The sequence below is a fragment of the Vulpes vulpes genome, chromosome 12 (genome assembly GCF_048418805.1).
Source record: "Vulpes vulpes isolate BD-2025 chromosome 12, VulVul3, whole genome shotgun sequence".
In the NCBI taxonomy this organism is placed as follows: Eukaryota; Metazoa; Chordata; class Mammalia; order Carnivora; family Canidae; genus Vulpes; species Vulpes vulpes.
In genome coordinates this window covers 153987197-154007167 of record NC_132791.1, presented here as the reverse complement: position 1 = coordinate 154007167, position 19971 = coordinate 153987197, and the positions used below count along the sequence as shown (strand labels likewise).

The following is a 19971-nucleotide window of genomic DNA, read 5'->3' as shown; positions in this document are numbered from 1 at the left end:
TCTTTCTCTGATAACTTTCTTATCTTGGTTTTCCATATGTGATTTTTTTTTCCATATGTGATTTTGTTTAAAGAAAGGGATCTGCTGTTGAGAAGTGCTTGCAAAATGCTGCTGGATCCCTAAATTCCATCCATCTCTAAAATTCTGTGGTGTTCTGGTCACTCAGAGCGCCACATGGCTCATGACCAGCTCCAGGGCCTACTCCCAACCATTCCTTGCTGTACCCCTTACCCTCTAGGTGAGATAGCTACACAGACAGCTTCACTGGTTACTCACATGCACCAGATCATACACTTCCACACAAATTGTCTCATTTAATCCTCACAAACACAATGAAGTACGTGTTATCACTGCCCCATTTCAGATATGAAAAGACCAAGAGACTTAGAGGGATAAAGTATCAGGCCCAAAGGTATGCTGCAGTAGGTGGCAGAGACAAGATTCAAACCCAGATTATCTCAGTGAAGCCTGGCTATATATCATTTAAAAGGAAAGACAGATTATACACATTACATGCATATAGTCATATGCATTCTATCTTTATAGAGAGATGGTAGGATCCAGGGATTCTGAACAATTACTAGTAACATTCCCCCTCCCCCAACTTTCTCAAGAAAAAAGTACTGAAGACAGGACAAGTCCACCCCACTCCTTGCTTTGGAATATTCTATTTCCCCATCCCACTTCCACCCCTACTTCCCTACCCCACTTGCACTGCTACCATCAAGCCTATGGTAAGCTGAGCTGGAAGACACAGACAATGCCATTTCCCTAACCTCGAGGATAGTCTGAGGCTTATGTGTCCAGCAAGACAGACTAGGCTATGCTGTGGCAACAAAGGATTCTGAAGTCTCAGTGCTTTAAAGCAGCAGTGGCCCTATGCTACATGCCTATCCTAGGGTGGAAGGGGAACTCATCATCACAGACACTTGGGATCCAAACTAATGGAGGTTCTATCTCAACACATGCTCCTGTGATTGCAGAGCTAACCACTTGTGCTTAAGCCTTACTCTCTTGGCTTAGGCCAGGAACAAAGCCATGCCTCTGTTCAAACTGGAAGAGAAGTGCAACCCTACCGTGTGCCTGGAATGAAATAACCCTGCATTTGTGGGCAGCACTAGAGCATACTTCGCCTGCAACTCCCACCACCTACTCTCTTTCCTTGACCCTTTCCTCCCAGATCTGCACCCAGATGTGGCTTTCTGGATATCTCCATTGCAGAGATAGGTGATCTCCCCTACAGGAAGGATAAGTCAGCTGGAAAAAAAAATCTGTATTCAAACAATATAGCATTTTATCAGAATCATGAGTTGTGTGTATGTGTGTGTGTGTATTTAAAAATAATTTTTTTTAGCACTGCCACTAAGCAATAACTAAACTAACTGCTGTACTTTTGGTATTTTAGTGAGTGAGCATCAATTTGACGCCTGGAGTAGCCTTTTAAAGTAATTATTTATAATAATCTGCAACTTGAGATATTTTACAGAACAAAGATTTAAATATGAAGCACAAATTGTAATATAACTATGTGCACAAAGCTAACATCTGTTTGCTTCTTTTCAGGCGCTGGCAGATACTAGATTCTCTTCAGAGTTATATGATGATGCACATGACCTTCTTTCTAAAGTAAAAAATAACAACTTTGTGTCGACCGGGGTGACTGTGGGTGTGAGCTTCACAGACAGCTCTGTAGCGGTGGATGTGGGTGTATCCAGTTCACAAAACTCTTCATCCTTGGATGAGTTAAAGAAGTATAATAAGAAGGTATTAAAGCATAATGCCTGTGTCAAACAGTATTCCATAATCTGCACTGAACATGTATTACCTTAATTGCATTAAAAAGTACAGTAGTAATTGAACTGCATTTGCTTGTGTAATTGGAAATGTCTGATCAGTGGTAATCATGTTTGTTTTTCTTATTACGCTTCTGGACACAGAATCATCACAAAGGGAATAAAATTAAATGATAAGAGTAGAACTCTTATCGCTTCACCCCATTCTTTTTCATGGTTACCTGGAGCATACAGGGAAATACTTAGAATAGTAATGGCTTAAAGGGAAACAGCCAGGCCCTGTGAACTAGATTTGGAAGCATCCTAAAGTGAGCCAGGCTTTTCTGAATAGATTGGAGGACTGGCATGCTCTATCAATCATTCATTTATTTATCAGACATTCACCACTAACTTCCTATTAACCTAAGCGACCGGGCAATGCTTCCTTGAGGAACGGACATCCACCTAAACTGGCATTAATTTTTTTTATTTTTAAGAATTTTTTTTTAAAAACTGGCATCTAAAGACTAGTACAGGCTGTCCTGATGAAGTGAGGTGGAAGTTAGTAATGGGTGTTCTGGGCCGAGGGAACAGCACTGCACAAAGGCCTAGAGATGACAGACTGCATCACACAAATTTGGGATTGCAAAGACTTCAACCAGCTGACCCACAGGATGGGAAGGGAAAGTAGGGAGTGACAGAGATGGAGAAATCATCTGGTAAATATTTACCGAATTGATTAAAAGTTTACCAAAAGCCTCAACAGTATTGATACCAGAGCTGTAGATTTACTTGGAGCTCAAAAAATTATTCTGGATGATGACAATACAGTTATGAAAATTAACTTATCAACAGATATAAATTACATTTGGGAGCTTTGCTGCAAGCAAAGTTAGCTGTCGCTCTGAAGGGAAAGTATGGTTCTGAGATCTGGCTATGGTCATGTGGACATTTCTCAAAGCAGGTGGCCTTTTCAAAATTTCACTATCACTTTGGATCAAGGTTTACTTGGAAGCAATAGCCATACACGATCCTCTTCTTAATTTTTTTTTTTTTTGAGAGGGGGAGAGAGGGCAAGAGAGCCTGAATGAGAAAGGGGCGGGGTGGGGGAGAGAGAATCTTAAGCAGGCTCTATGTTCAGCATGGAGCCCGATGTAGGGCTTGATCTCATAACCCTGAGACCATGACCTGAGCCAAAACCAAGAGTCCAACGCTCAACTGACTGAGCCACCTAGGCACCCTGATCCCCTTTCCCTTAAACCAATCCAATATTACCCCATTCTTGTCTTTTTTATTATCTCAGGAGCCTGCTTCACTTTATTACTTAACAGTACAAGATTACCACTAGAACATAAGCTCTATGATGGGAGGGGTCTATGTCATTCAAGATGATGTCCTCTGCTCCTAGCATAATGCAAGTGACTAATGCAAGGCTCTTACTCGTTCAGTAAGTTACCTAAATAAATAATGTTGGCATTTCATGTCATCAAAAATATTCCTAAGCATAATTTTTCATGGATACTGAATATTTGTGTAGGAGGTTTCTTTGTGCCATGCAGTAATTAGAGCAGGGAGGTGTGTGGAGGTGACAATGGACTGGGGACAGAGTGAGCAGCACCATGGAGCGCGTTGCAGTAATCAACCCAGTTGAGAGTTGAGGAGAAGGGGACCTGAACAGGGGTACGGGGAACAGAGATGCAGGCACAGGAGAGGCAGCCAGGCACATCTTGGTGTTTAATGCATGCCTGTAAAATAGAATAATACTTCATTATGTGTACTTATGCTCATATGTTTATATATATATAAGCTTATATATATATATGTCATAAGTTTATGACATATATAGTCACTATATATAGTCATATGTTTATATATATATAAATTTATATGTTTATATATAAACATATTTCCCATATATATTCCCACTATATATATATATATATATATATATATATATATATATATATATATAAACATACTTCCCATAGCTCCTAAATGCTGCCTTTCACATCATGCCATGTAATAAAATGTGTACTCTTTCTTCTTTTCCCTTATTCCATGGTGGTTGTTGTTGGCAGAAATATAGCTTCCTCAGAGTTTTCACAAAGGTGCAGACTGCTCATTTTAAGATGAGGAGAGATAATATTGTGCTGGATGAAGGCATGCTGCAGTCATTAATGGAACTTCCGGAGCAGTACAATTATGGCATGTATGCCAAGTTCATCAATGACTATGGCACTCACTACATAACGTCTGGATCAATGGGCGGCATTTATGAACATATCCTGGTGCTTGACAAAGAAGAAATGGAATCACAACGTAAGTAGAACAGAAGCTTTATGCACACAGTGGCCAACACATGTGGTTGCAGTGTTCTGAGCGCTGACTATGAACCACATATGATCTCATTTGGGAAAACCGTATAAGGTAACATACCTAATATTTGTGCAGGAGGTTGCATTGTGCAGTGCTGTAATCAGAGCAGGGAGACCTGTGGAGGGGACAATGGATTGGGGGCAGAACAGAGTGAGGAGATCAAGAAGGACATTGTAGTAAACACCCCAGTTAAGAGTATTATTATTATACTATATATTATATAGTATATATATATATAATATATAATATATATAATATATATATACTATATATTATATAGTATACTATATATATTATAGTATTATTATTTATAGGGCCAGAGGGGTGAAATGACTTCCTAGGAAGCATCACAAACAGTATTTGAACTCAGACTTGTCTGGCTCCCCAAGACTATGTGTTTTCTATTGCGCTACAATTACCTCTTTGATAATAATAAATAATATTTGGGATTTTGTTATTTACAATGTTAAACCTTGGGGATGCCTGGGTGGCTCAGTGGCTGAGCATCTGCCTTTGGCTCAGGGTGTGACCCTAGGGTCCTGGGATCAAGTCCCACATTGTCTTCCCCACAGGAAGCCTGCTTCACCCTCTGCCTGTGTCTCTGTCTCTCCTTCGATGTCTCTCATGAATAATCTTTAAAAAATGTTAAAACTTGTTATAAATATAGATCCTTGGTTAATGGAACTGCCATATAATCAGTCAGTGATGCTAGAAACCTGGAGTCATCCCAGATTCCTCCTCTCATTTACCCCTGCAGATCTCAGAGAACCTTCAATTCTGGCTCTGGACTAGCCTTCATACCTGCCGCCCCCCAACCCCCAACCGTCTCCTCCACCCATCCAGTGGTAGGCTGGGTTCTCACCTGTCACTTATCACTGCATTGGCTTCTAAATGGTCTCTAGGGGGACGCCTGGGTGGCTCAGCAGTTAAGCGTCTGCCTTCCACTCAGGGCTGATCCTGGAGCCACAGGATCGAGTCCCATATTGGGCTCCCTGCATGGAGGCTGCTTCTCACTCTGTCTCTGCCTCTGTCTCTGCCTCTCTCTTTCTGTGTCTCTCATAAATAAATATATAAAATATTAAAAAAATAAATGGTCTCTAGGGGAAGGCTCACCTCTGCAATCCATTCTCAACAACTGCTTCCAGAATGATCTTTCATTGTACAGATACAATGATATCACTGAGAAAGGCACTGAATGGGATGAGCGCTGGATGTCATACCACATGTTGGCAGATTGAATTTAAATTAAAAAATGTAATAATAAATAAACAAATAAAAATACATAAAATAAAAAATAAAAAACAATATCACTTCCTTGCCTAAAATCCTGAATAGCGAAACTCCTTCACACAGCATCAACAGCCATCATGATCTCAGTCTGAATGGCTAGAACAGTGATTCTTGAAGGGTAGATTCTAACTGCAGCATCAGTGTCACCTGGGAACCTGTTAGAAATGTAAATTCTCAGGCTCCCATCCCTATTAAATCAGAAACTGGTAGAGGACCCAGCAGTCTGTATTTTAACAAGCCCTCCAGGTAATTCTGATGCTCACTACAGTTTGAGAATCACCGACCTAATCAATGAGTGAATAAAAGGCTAAGAGATCTCTCCATATTTCAAAGCTAAGTTCAAATTCCCAGTTTCAAGAAGTTTCCCGGACTGAACCAGCTCAGAATGTCCATTTATTTCCCTCAGCACCTTCATATAAACCTCACACTAGTTAGTCTTCAAAAGATAATTTTCCAAATTATAATATTTTTCTCATAAAGATAGCAAGATCTTTGAAAGCAAGGATTATGTCTGACACTTCTTTATCTCTTTAGCACACAGCACAGCTCTTAGTACGTAGTATGTAAAACAAGACATGGAGTTTGAAAGAGGGCATTAATTTAGATTCCTGGTTAGAGTCATTCATTAATTCATCCTTCTATCCATGTATTTATTCTTTTATAATTCAAATATCTCTTGGCTATCTATTACGTGTCTGTGCTACAGATACAATGGTGAACAAATCTAAATATGGTCCCCATCCCTTGCAGCAGAGTACTGCCTTCCTAATAGCAGGCCTTAAAATCAATGTATGGATCACAAACAACTTTTGAAATAATAGCAACAAAGGAGAGAATAGAAAATATCACAGAGGATTAGAGGTAGTGAATAGAAGTTATTGCTTCAAGAAATTTTTTCCAGTTAAATAAAGACATACATACATGTATGGAATCATGATACAAAACAAATAGTTTACAATAGATCAATATAAAAAAGGAGTTTGAAAAACTAATTCAAGTGGGTCTTTTTAGAATCATCAAAAAATGCAAAGAAGGAAACACAGTTAACATTTGTTGAGGACCTACTAGGTTCCAGGTACTCTTGTGTACATTCTCATTTAGTTTTCTTGACAACACTTGGTGGCTGGTATTATCCCAGTTTTATCCCATAAATGCTGAGGCTCCTCGGGGAGGTTAATTACTTTGCCCAGGGCTGCAGGAAGCTGGCGTCAGAGCCCTGGACCTATGGTCTTTCCACCATGTGGTCCTGGGTAGAGCTTTTCATTTGGGTTCTGTCTTTGGTGTTGGATTACTAATTAATTGTCTGGGGTGTCTCATGGCCCCTCCTCTTTAAAATCTGTGAGGCAGAAATGGGCTTCCAATGTGGTTAATATTCAAAAGGAGCCCACCAACAAATTGTCCCAGGGATAATTACCTCAGCTCTGTTTATAGAAAACCATATGTCGATAATAGCACAATTTGCTATTTGTGAAGAGCTGATTTTCTATAAATCCGGAAAGTTAGTGTTGCTTTTCTATAAATATGGAAATGTGCTAATCATCACCTCATCTGCTGGAGACCGCTAATAAATCAGAATTCCATTTACATATTAACCTACAAAGAACAAAAATATCTACCTTCTTTCCCTTTGACAAATCGAATCATGCACGCTCTTCTTGCCATGTTTGATATTTTTCTAGTTCCTTCTTTGTCTCTGTCATCCTCTGTCTCTCCCTTTCTCTTTGGTGCCTTTCTTTCTCTTTCTTTCTGTCCTTCCTCTTTGTTACTGTCTCTTTCTCTGTATCTTTGATCCATATCAAATAATAATATTTATATTCTATAAAGTGCTTGTTTCTAAGAAACACCACATGTGGTATATATTCATGTCCTCAAAGAGCTGAGCTTGGTATGGAATGATTAAGTGAACACACTGGCTGGTTTGCCTTGGAAGAATCTTTTGTCCTTGGGTTTGCCTCAGATCCTCTCTGGGTTCACCCCAGAGGATGCACAAGGCTGTTTTCTTCTAATGTGTCCCTTTAGATAAAATGCTTCTCCCTCAAAGGCAGCATGAAAACATGCATTAAAAATAAAAGGATGTCTCACAGTTTTCAGTGTACAGGTCTTGTAAAAGTCTCTGAAATAGTAGGACATTGATTAAAGAAAAGAAGATGCCAGTAAATGGAAAGATATTCTGTGCTCATGGACTGAAAGAATATTGTTAAAATGTCTATACTACCTGAAGCAATCTACAGATACAATGCAGTCCCTATCAAAATTCCAATGACATTTTTTTCAGAGAACTAGAGCAAATAGTTCTAAAAATTATGCAGAACCACAAAGATATCAAATGTCAAAACATTCTTGAGAAATAAGAACAAAGCTGAAGGTGTCGCACTCCCTAGTTTTGAACTATACTACAAAGTGGTAGTCAACAAAACAGTATGGTATTGGCATAAAAACTGACATACTAACCGATGGAACAGAATAGAGCCCAGAAATAAACCCACACATACATGGACAATTAATTTATGAAAGAGGAGGCAAGAATATTCAATGGAGAAAGAAAAGTCTCTTCAATAAACAGTGTTGGGAAAGCTGGACAGTTATATGCAAAAGAATGAAACTGGACCACTATTTTATACTATACACAAAAATCAACTCAAATGGTTAAAGGCTTGAATGTAAGTCCTGAACCATAAGACTCCTAGAAAAAAACATAGGCAGCAAGCAACTGGTCTTGGCAATTTTTTGGATCTGATTCCAAAGGCAAGGGAAACAAATGCAAAAATGAACAATTGGGATGAGGCCAAACTAAAAAGCTTTGGCTCAGTGAAAGAAAACCTTGACAATATGAAAATACAATATACTGACTGGGAGAAGAAATTTGCAAATGATATATCTGGATAAGGAGTTAATACCCAAAATATATAAAGAACTCATACAACTTAAGAATGAGAAAATAAACAATCCAATTAAAAGTGGGCAGAAAGGGACACCTGGGTGGCTCAGTGGTTGAACATCTGCCTTTGGCTCAGGGTGTGATCCCGGGGTGCCAGGATCGAGTCCTACATTAGGTTCGTCACAGGGAGCCTACTTCTCCCTCTGCCTATGTCTCTGCCTCTGTGCGTGTGTCTGTCATAAATAAATAAATAAAATCTTAAGAAAAATTAGTGGGCAGAAAAAAATGAAGACATTTTTCCAGAGAAGACATAGAGATGATGAGCAGGCACAAGAAAAGATTCTCAACATCACTAATTATTAGGGAAATGCAAACCAAACCCTAATGAGATATCACCTTATAGCTGTCAGAAGGGCTATTATCAAAAAGACATCAGGGTCCCTATGTCTTTTTAAATTAGTATTTTCATTTTCTTTGTGTAGATACTCAGTTGTGGAATTGCTGGCTCATATGGTAACTATTTTTAATTTTTTGAATAACCTCCACACTGTTTTTGCATATTTACCTATTTTTTTGTGAGAACAATTAAGTTCTATTCTCTTAGCAAATTTTAATTATATATTACAGTCACCATGTTATGTATCAGAACTTCTCCATTTTATAACTGAAAGTTTTTACCCTTTCAACAACTCCCTATTTTTCCCACCCTCAGTCCTTATAATCACTTTTCTGATCTCTGTTTCTATGAAGTTGATTTTTTTTTTGTTTCATTATGCAGCATTTGTCTATGTCTGCCTTATTTCACTTACCATAATTCCTTCCAGGTTCATCTATGTTGTCACAAATGACAGGATCTCCTTTTTAAAGGCTGAATAATATTCTATTGTTTATCTGTACCACATTTTCTTTATTCATTGATCTGTTTTACTACACAGTTTCCATACTTAGGCTAATATGCATAATGCTGCTGTGAAAATGTTAGTATAGATATCTTTTCTAGATAATGATTTCATTTCCTTCTGACATAGTCACAAAAGTCAGATTGCTGGGTCATATACGTAGTTCTCTTTTTAACTGAGGCGTCTCCATTCTGTTTTCTATAGTAGCTGTACAAGTTTACATTCACACACAGCACACAGCACACAGGATTCCCTTCTTTTAAAAAAAAAGATTTTTAAAATATATTTATTCATGAGAGACAGACAGAGAGAGAGGCAGAGACACATGCAGAGGGGGAAGCAGGCTCCATGCAGGGAGCCCGACTCAGGACTTGACCCGAGGTCTCCAGGATCACACCCTGGGCCGAAGGTGGAGCTAAATGGCTAAACCACCCAGGCTGCCCTTTTAAAAAGATTTTATTTATTTGTGAGAGAGGGGAAGAGAGAGAGAGAGAGAGAGAGAGAGCCCATGCACGATAGCAGGGGAGTGATATGCCGAGGGAGGAGAGGTAGAGGGAGAAGCAGATTCCTCACTGAGCAATGGGGAATGCAGGGCTCAATCCCAGGACCCCAAGATCATGAACTGAGCTGAAGGGAGATGCTTAACCAACTGAGCCACCCAGGTGTCCTACACAGGGCTCCCTTAATTCCACATCCTCATTAGTATTTGTGATCACTTATCTTTTTGATAATAGATATCCGAACAGTTGTGAGGTGATATCTCACTGTGGTTTTGATTTGCATTTCCCTGATTAGTGATGTCCAGCATCTTTTTATATCTGCTGGCTGTTTGTGTATCTTCTTACTTAATCTTCCGAATATTTGTGCAAGAAGAGAGGTTTTCTTACTTCTACAGATAAGGAACTGAGGCTAAAAGCTCTATCACAAGTAAGTGAAAAATATACGAGTTACTCTGAATTATAGTTCAGAGTTATTTCCCTTTTATCCAACTGCCTTTGTCCAGACTCACAACCTGGGAATAATTATGACTTCTTACTCTCTTCTCATATGTCTCATTAGTCACCTCCCTAGTATGTGAACTCTGGGCCTTCCTCTCCATTCCCACAACTATTGCTTATCAGGTTATGCTATGTTTTTTCTGCCGGTTCCCTCCATCCATGTTGATGTGTTACATGAGAAAAGTATCAGAGGTTAGTGGATATTCCATAAATACCTTTGGGACAAAGATGGTAGTGGTCTGCTCTGGACTCCTGTTTTGTGGCTAATATAGATAGGTCCTGACACATCTGTTTCAGCTTCTGTGTCTTTTGTCTCTCAAAACATAATAGGAAATAGAGTTTCCTATCCAAATCTAAGAACCTAAGTAAATCTGATTGGATACCTTTACCAGGGAAGCTGTAATGGAAACTATGCATGGAATAGAAAGTAAATGAATGGCCCTAAAGGTTCATGACTATATGGACTTTGGCCATATTGAAAGGACTCTGCAAAGACATTATAGAAAATGACTTCTATTGGTGCTTTGCTTGTGAAGGAAACCAGCACCACTGTCTGGCCCCATAAAAGCCAGCAGTCAGTGTGATAGTAAAAATATTTTTTCCAATTGAGATATCTTCGCTTTCCATGTAGGCACTGCCATCTAAAAGCTAATATTTATGTCTCTGAGTCTATTTTCCCATCACTAATATATGGACAATAAACCACTTCTAAAGGCTGTTAGAAGAATTACCCAAGATAATATTTTTATTAATCATTTTTTAAACTATTTTACTTATTTATTCATGAGAGATGCAGAGAGAGAGAGAGAGGCAGAGACACAGGCAGAGGGAGATGAAGGCTCCATGCAGGAAGCCTGATGTGGGACTAGATCCTGGGACTCTGGGATCATGCCCTGAGCCAAAGGCAGATGCTCAAATGCTGAGCCACCCAGGCATCCCAAGATAATATTTTTTAAAAGCGTTGTGATAAGTAAAACACTGTCCAACCAGTGGTTACTATTATGGATTACAGTTGTACGTGGGGTCAGTAGGTTGTAAGGGCACGTGATCAAGGACTATAGAAGGAAAACACATGCTAGTGACATGGTAACAAGGAACCTAAACTTGGGAGTCAGACATGTCTACACATCTGGGTGTATGTCTTGGTTCTACCAGTCAGTAGTGCATGACTTTGTGATCAAGGGTACTTAATTTCCCTAAACCTCAGCCTTTCAAGGCCCATATTGGAATGATAACCAAGGTTTGTGTGTTTGAGAATAATTCCAACCACATCTTTGGTGGTAAGTGGTCAGATATTGTCCCCCTTGATTCAGGCTAATCGTAGTGTAGCACAGTGGTTGAACACATGGGTTCTCTCACTTACCAGCTGTATGATCATGAGCAGCTTATTTAATCATTTTAAGTCTCAATTTCTTAGCTTGGTAAACTGGAAGTATTAATGGCATTCATCTCGCAGAGAAGTTTGAGGAATGAGTGAACATATCCACAGAAAATATCTAACAAGCACCCAATAAATATTAATTACTGAAAAAGGTTCTGAGTCAGAGTGCTTGAATTCAAATCTCACCTCCACCATTTATTAGCCAAGTGACCTTCAGGCATATTAGTTATCCTCCTCATGCCTCAGTTTTCTGTTCTTCTAGATGAGGCAATGATAGTACATACTTCACAGGATTCTTGTGAATATGAAATGAAACTATGTGAGCACATGGCCCAGGGCCTGGCATATAGTAAGAGTTTAAAAAATGTGACCTGTTGCTGCTATACTGTGATGGGTTTTTTATTATTACCACATGCTTTATTTTATTCCCAGATTTTCAGTTATTAACTCTATAATGTTAACTGCCCTCTCATCTGTAAAGTAAGGATAACAAGATAACCTATCTCATCGTTCTCTGCAATTGGTCAGCTCTGAAACACTGTTCAAATGGAAAGGAAATCATTATCACTGTGTCCAGCCTGCAGTGGCCAGTGCTTCTGCTGTAGACTTGGAGCCTCAGCAATCATGCCTTCTCCCTCACCTGCCTATTTTTTTGATCAAGGTCATTCATTTCTGTCCCTAGAACTTCATCCAGTTTTGGAGGGACTGCTTCTCCCATTCATCAAGGTCACTTTGAATTCTCATCACTATCTTTCAAAGTGTTAACAACTCTGCCCAAATCAGGGCCTGTGTTCCATCATTCCTCCCCTTGATGGATGCCAGATAAGTGACCCTGGGAAAGACCCTTCCAGCAAGAGCACAGTACATTCTCTCCGTCATTGATCATCACCTTCTAGCAAGGGTCCCTGGACCAGCTGGTCTACCACCTAACTTACAGGGTAGAAAAAGCCACAGAAACAACTAAAACTCATTAAAGTTGATGTCAATTGTAATTCCACATTCCCTTCCTTCCTTCTCCTTCCCTTCCTTTACTTACTCATTCCTTCAGCTTTTCATTCAACAAACATTTATTAAGCACACAAACACAGTACACATTGTCTAGATACCAACATGGTTCCTCTCATCAAGGGTGCATAGAAGGTAATGGGATTTCTCTTTGTCATAATCATCTACTTACAGTCAGCAATGATATATCCTGTGGACAATCAAATTGATTACTACCTAAAGAATTAATTTTTAAAATTCACTGCACTTAGAGCTAACTGAAATATTTGGTTTTAATAAATATACTTACACATAATAACACCCAATATTGGTAAAGTATAATATAGTCACATCTAATATTCCAGATAATCTTCAAATTACTTTATGAGGAGGTGAATTAGTATTTTCCCCAATTTTATAGAGAGAAAGCTGAGGTACAAAGAGCCTAAGGAAATCACTCAACATGATTCAGTTAGTATTGAATCAACATCTTCTGGTATAGAGTTTGTATATTGCCCAAGTATTTATCCCTCCCAATATTTCCTCATATACTCTCTTATTTATTCTGATACCATACATCAGAGGCTTAGCCTACAGCAGAGGTGGCAAGATGGTCAACATTTACTGAGCATTTTACTATGTGGTGGACACTGAGTTAAACACTTTAAACATACTATCTCATTTAATCCTCAAGAAAGACCTGTAAAGAAGATACTATAATCCCCAATTTACAAATTAAGAACTGCAGCTCAGTGATGTTAAATAACTTGGCCCAAGGTCATGGTGCCATTAACTGGTGGAGCCAGGGATCAAACTCAGGAACCTGTGATATTAACTGACATGCTATAATGTCTCAGAGATGTTTTGCCTGGGATTTTTTCAAACTGCAGGTCATAGTCCATTAGTAAATTGTAAAAGAAAGTTAGTGGGGGGACGCCTGGGTGGCTCAGTGGTTGAGCATCTGCCTTTGGCTCAGGTCATGATCCCAGAGCCCTGGGACCAAGTCCTACATCCAGCTCCCCACATGGAGCCTGCTTTTCCCTCTGCCTATGTCTCTGGCTCTCTCTCTCTCTCTGTGTGTCTCTCATAAATAAATAAATAAATAAATAAATAAATAAATAAATAAATAAAATCTTAAAAAAAAAAGAAAGCTGGTGAGTCATTATCAGCATTTAACAAAACAAAATAAAGGGAAATAGGATGGAAAATATCAGAGTGCATTAAAGTATGATGAAGTATTAAAACTTATTTTATCTGGATATATGTGGGCTGAATCATGGAGTAAAGTGTATTGCTTAGTTTTCAGCATAGTAAAAAAATATTAAAAATACCATCTAGTGTGTTCCATTGACTATACATGCATATCTCATTACTTTAAATAGAGGAAAACATCAGTGGCCATAATGAAAGCATTGGGAGATATATCAGTTGGGGTTCTAACTAACTGGTTTCAGAGAACCAATAAGATATAAAGATTTATTATAAGGAACTGACTCACCCAATTATGGAGTCTGACAAGTCCCCAGATCTGCAGTTGGCAGGCTTGCGACCCAGGAGGGGCTGATGTTTCAGTGTGGGTCAAAGGCAGGAAGAAAGCTGAAGTCCCAGCTTGAAGGCAGGCAGACAGCAAGAGTCCTTTCTTACTCAAGAGAAGATCAGCATTTTTGTTCTATTTGGGATGTCTACTGATTGGATGAGGCCCACCCACATTACGGAGAACAATCTGCTTTACTCTATTTTTTTAAATAATAAATTTATTTTTTATTGGTGTTCAATTTACCAACATACAGAATAACACGCAGTGCCCATCCCGTCAAGTGCCCCCCTCAGTGCCTGTCACCCATTCACCCCCACCCCCTCCCTCCTTCCCTTCCACCACCCCTAGTTCGTTTCCCAGAGTTAGGAGTCTTTATGTTCTGTCTCCCTTTCTGATATTTCCTACCCATTTCTTCTCCCTTCCCTACTATTCCCTTTCACTATTATTTATATTCCCCAAATGAATGAGAACATATAATGTTTGTCCTTCTCCGATTGACTCATTTCACTCAGCATAATACCCTCCAGTTCCATCCACGTTGAAGCAAATGGTGGGTATTTGTCATTTCTAATGGCTGAGTAATATTCCATTGTATACATAGACCACATCTTCTTTATCCATTCATCTTTCGATGGACACCGAGCCTCGGTGTCCATCGAAAGATGAATGCTTTACTCTATTGATTTAAATGTTGATCTCATCCAAAAATACTTTCCAAGAAACATCCAGAATAATGTTTGACCAAATATCTGGACACAGCTGTGGCCCAGTCAAATTGGCCCATAAAATTAACAATCACAGGAAGGCAGACAAGGTAAAAAGCTGGAGGGAGGTGAAGTAATCACTGCTAAGAAAGGCTGGAAAGTCTCATCCAATGAAATAGTTTATCCAAATGGCAATGAAAGATGGAATGTTCCCTGGCTTCTAACTGAGTCTGTGGCAGGCAGCACTGAGTGCCTCCATGAATATCCTCTCACTCAAGCCTCTCAGCAATGCTTTGAGCTGTTTTATGGCTGTTCCCACTTTACAAACAGGAAAAACAAGGTACTAAAAGGTAGAATGCCATGTCCAAGGTGAAACCACTGGCTAGGAGCAGGGTGAGGTCTGACACAAGGATTCTTATTCCCAGCTCCATGCTTCTTGGAGTCTATCTGGATATTTTATTTCATTTATCTTTGTATTTTTATTTTTTCACTTTTCTTCCTTTAAAAAAAAACATAAAACAGCTTGCAATAGCTTTGAAAGTGGTTAAATCAGGTTTAAAAAATAACTAATGGAGTATTATGCTCAATACTCTTTCCTAAATGCAGTTTGGGGTCAGTTTGGCTGATTAGGAACTGTTATTGGGAGAATTGTTAAGCCTTAAATCGCCCAGCTTGTGATTGTCTGTTCTGAAGCTTAGGTACAGTGACAGAGCCAGGAAAAAGGATGGTGTGCTGACAATCGTAGCACTCAAAGAAGTGGACCTCAGAGCCTTGACAGACAGAAAAAGTGTCTAGGCCAGTAATGGCAGCTGGTTTCAATAGCAAATGCCAGCGGATTATGACACAGGACGGGCTGAGCCTGACAGTGCTGTGATCAATTAGTGATGTCTGTCAGAAGCAGTAGAATGGGGGAATGAGGGCCCCTAGGCTGTGCATTTTTTATTCCATTTAGAGAATGAGACAAAGGCAGCCCAAATAACTAAGCTGTATGTGGGGAGTGACTGGAGTGGGATGAACATGTTATTTAAGTCCCTCAAATTCTCATATTTTCCATCACATTTATAGATTATTGTTGTTGTTTGCTTATAATTCCCTTTCAGGAAGGTACTGAGTAGAAAACAACATTTTTTTTTTCCTTGTTACCCAAATTAAGAGGCAGCAAACAATTAATCTCTGGGGAGAATCCTTCTAATCTAATCTGCATCCACCCACCCATCCCTTCATTTATCCTCCCAACCACTCAACCAGTCAATGAGAACCCATGATTTCCAGGGACAAAGAGATGAAACACACAGCTCCAAGCCCTGGAGAAATATGCAGTTAGTTGGGCACCAGGAATTATACAATGTGAAAATGCTCAAATAGAAATAAACCCACCCCTTTTGCCCCTCCCCCTTTTCTAGACTGCAAGACATCCAAACCTGAACTTCCAAAAATTAGGAGTAGGAGCTTGCCTAACGGAGAAGGGAGCTAGGGCTTTTTAGGTGGAGGGAGTCTCATGAGAGTGGGTGAGTGGTAGGAGACAAGAGTCCAGGTTCACCCAAAGGCCACACTGTTGTAGAGGGCTTGCCCCTGAGGCCAGTGCATTAAGGAGAGCAATCCTGCGGCTGAGTTATGGCAGGAAGAGTGATGGCATTAGTAGGTGGAAATGCAGTCAGTGTTGGCCTCCAGGGAGCCACAGAGAGGATGACAAGTTGCAGAATGGTAAGCTGCTGGAGCCATGCAAAGGTGACCATTGAGCACAGGAGGGTTCCTGCCCCTGGAGATGGCCAGTGTTCAAGGGAGCATGCTCTGGCCTCACTCAGCCCTAGCTATGGGCTATGCTGTACTGAGCTATTTGCTGGTCCCTCAACTTAATCATACCCCATTTCCCCCTGGGGCTTTATAAGAAGAAACAGGCTATTTCTTCTACCTGGATTTCTGTTTCCCTAACCATACCCTTTCTTCTTCACCTGGCTACTGCTTATCCATTCTTAATCTATGCTTAGATAGGACCCTTCCAGTCTCCATGGCCTGGGAGACTTCCTAGGTGCTTCAGGAGACTTGGGATTTAGTTCGATCTATCACACTTTACTGTCTACTTCCATCATGCATCTTGTTGGTGATGTGTCCCCAGAGGCTTGCCCATAGACTGAGGCTGGTCTATAGCAAAGGCTCAGTGTCTTTCTAGCAAGAGAGGTTCAGAATCCAAGCCTATCTATGCTCAGCCTCCTCTGGAACTTTCCTACACTCTGTAGTGTCAGGGTAGAGTCCTAAAAAGTTTGGACTGGATTGGATAGGGCAGAGGGTATGGTGGGCAGGAATCTGAATGTGAAGGGTCTTATATTTATGGCACAACAGTCTGGGCTGGCCCAGAGGGTCTTTTGCTGTGCCTGCTAACCAACCAGTCACCCTGAACAGACAGGCACTAGATTCTAACAGGCTCCAGGCTTTATCCCCAGTTACCATGACAACCAGGCTTCACAGTGATGGATGGTATTGATTGACTGACAGACTCCTGGTGTCTTGGCTTTGTCCCCATCCCCCCTAAGTCATTTGCATACACTTGGAACTGAGACACTCTCAGCACCATACTCCTGATCTTGTCCTAATTTTGCATTTCTACCTCTGTCACTGAAACAGCCCCAGCCTTAAAGGGGAAAAAGGCATGATGTTGTCAAAATTACCCCCAGTGCCACCCTTAGCTTTCTCTCCTGTAGGTAACATAATATGGCATGGACAAAATGGGCTTTGGACACAGACCTTGGTTCAATCCTAGTTCTACTATTTACTTACTGTATAATTTTAGGCAAGTGACTCAAACTATCTAAGCTTCTGTTTACTTGGCTTAAAAATGAGAATGATTGCACCTGCTGTGGAGAAATGTGTGAATATGAAATGAGATGACCCATGGGAAAGTTTTGCCTAGCATATAATAGGTCCTTATCAAATATGGCTTTTCTCATAATCTTCACTCATTTGTGGCCTAACAATATATACTGCAGAATGCGGATTAAGAAAACCTGTTTTGACAAACTCCTCAGTCTCCATCCTTCTCTGATTTTCCAAGTTCAGTAGCAGGGACAACCAGCCCAGTCTTTGTACACTGTAGCATTCACAGCAATAGTAATAATAGTAATATTTGACTGTTATTGCTGGGTCTGACAGGCCAGGCATCATCCCAAGCATTGCACGTTGCACACAGTACAGCTCGAATCACTTTAGCACCACAGACAGCCCTACAAGGCAGACACCAGGAGAGCCCCCCACCTTACAGATGAGAATACTGTGGCACACAGAGGTTAAATAATTTGCCCAGACAGTAGGTGTGCAAAAGTGAATTATAGTTCAAGCAGTGTCCATTCTAGAAGGACTGAAAATCTCTGCTATACTGACTCTTATCATGGCCACATCAACCCCCTCAGCTATACTGCCTCTTGTGTGTGTGTGTGTGTGTGTGTGTGTGTGTGTGTGTGTATATCTCCAAAATCATCTAGAAGAACCAGAGTCCCTGAAGATACTTGTTATCAGTCAGGAGGGACATCTGAGATTGCAGTCCCAATGCTGCCTGTTGGGAGCATGGATTCCTTTCTCTGAGCCACTTGGTAGAATGAGGTGATCATGGAACCAGGGACTTGGTAAGGCTACTGCTACTTGTGCCACATGAGGAACATTTCTCTGCACTGTTAACACTGAGGTGATAAAACGAAGCATGCACTGCATTTTGGGCAAGCAACCGCAATGTGGGGCAAGCAACTTAATAGTAGCTAAGATTTGTCGAACACTTAATTGTGTCAGATGCTGGTTTTAGAGACTCGTGTGTGGAAACTATCACTGCCATTTTACCAATGGGGAAAATAAGGCCCAAAGAGGTTCAGGTAACTTCCACAAATAGTGAATGTGAATGTAAAACTCTGACTCGAGAGTTCACATTCTTGACCACAATTACTGCTTTTCTTAGCCATTGAGCCTGCAAAATGGATAAATCCTCCTGGCTCCCTAAGATTGTTGTGAGCCTCCAATGAGATAATGAAGATGAAGGTTTATAAAATATCATCTCTTAATCCATTGTGAGATATTACAAAGATGTGATTTGCATCATCAACCAAAAGGAGATCTGAGACTATCAAAAACATTTAGAGGTATTGTCTAGATTGGTTGGAATCAGCCCATCCCTGAGCACTCCTGGGGGCTTGTCACATGCCAGGTTCTGTGCCAAGACCTGTAAACCCAAGAGACGATTGTATAAGTTTGCAGTATAATTGGAAGAATAGACCAAGAAACCGACAATTGCTGAATTGGAAGAATAGACCAAGAAACTGACAATAGGGTATGCTGAATACTATGCTGGAGGGAAGCACAGAGATACCGTGGGGGACACAGAGTTGGGCCCTTGGGAGAGAAGAAAGGCTTTCTAGAGCTGACTGGGAGAAGAAACAGCATCTGAAAGGCACAGAGGTACTTATACTATTATTCCTAGGTGGTTGGGAAGGAGCATGAATTTCAATGCATAAACAGTAGCCTACACTTCCCAGCTAAATAATCATCTTTTCCAATATCATGGCATGAAATAGATTCTATGAGTCTTCCCTGTCCTTCTGAGCCTGTCTTTGGGGGCAACCAATGTAGCAAAGCCAACATAGCAGATAGATCACAGCAACCTGAATGGCATTTGTTTGTTGCAAAGAGATAAATAATGTATTACACCTGCTGTTTTCCACCTGATGCTTTTCATCTGAGAAGTGACAGACTTGCTGCGCTCTGGCACCTTGGAAGTCAAGCTGCCTGGTTCTGCCTCCCCGCCACATTGATGCAGCCTCTCCAAAGAGGCAGGAGAACAGCTCTAACACCTGTACCACAGACAAGACGAGGTGGGAAAGAAGCAGTAGACATGGTGGCCAGAGACATGTCTTCTGGGCTCCTGGTCTGCCAGGTGGGCATCACAACAGCTCTCCTCAGGTCCAGACTAGAGTGGGAAGGAGCCCAGGGGCTACCAGTACTTCTTACACTGATTGGCATCTCTCTTTTCTATTCTTGAGTTTAGGTCGGGTTGGCTTTTCCGAGCAGAATCTTGCTGCTAGGGATGCAAGGCCTCCACATGGCATCCCTCTGCTCTCCATGTCTCTGCTTTGTCTGGCTAATTTCTACTCATCCTTTCAGTGCCTCTATATCC

At 40.5% G+C, this 19971-nt stretch overlaps 1 protein-coding gene across 1 annotated transcript in view; it reads left to right on the top strand.

The window, feature by feature from the left end:
- C8A (complement C8 alpha chain) overlaps positions 1-19971 on the top strand; it is a 63989-nt gene that overhangs the window by 28198 nt on the left and 15820 nt on the right. The window contains exons 6-7 of the mRNA XM_026006897.2: positions 1564-1764; positions 3851-4091. Of these exons, the coding sequence (XP_025862682.2) occupies positions 1564-1764; positions 3851-4091 (442 nt within the window). The remainder of the gene's footprint in view (positions 1-1563; positions 1765-3850; positions 4092-19971) is intronic.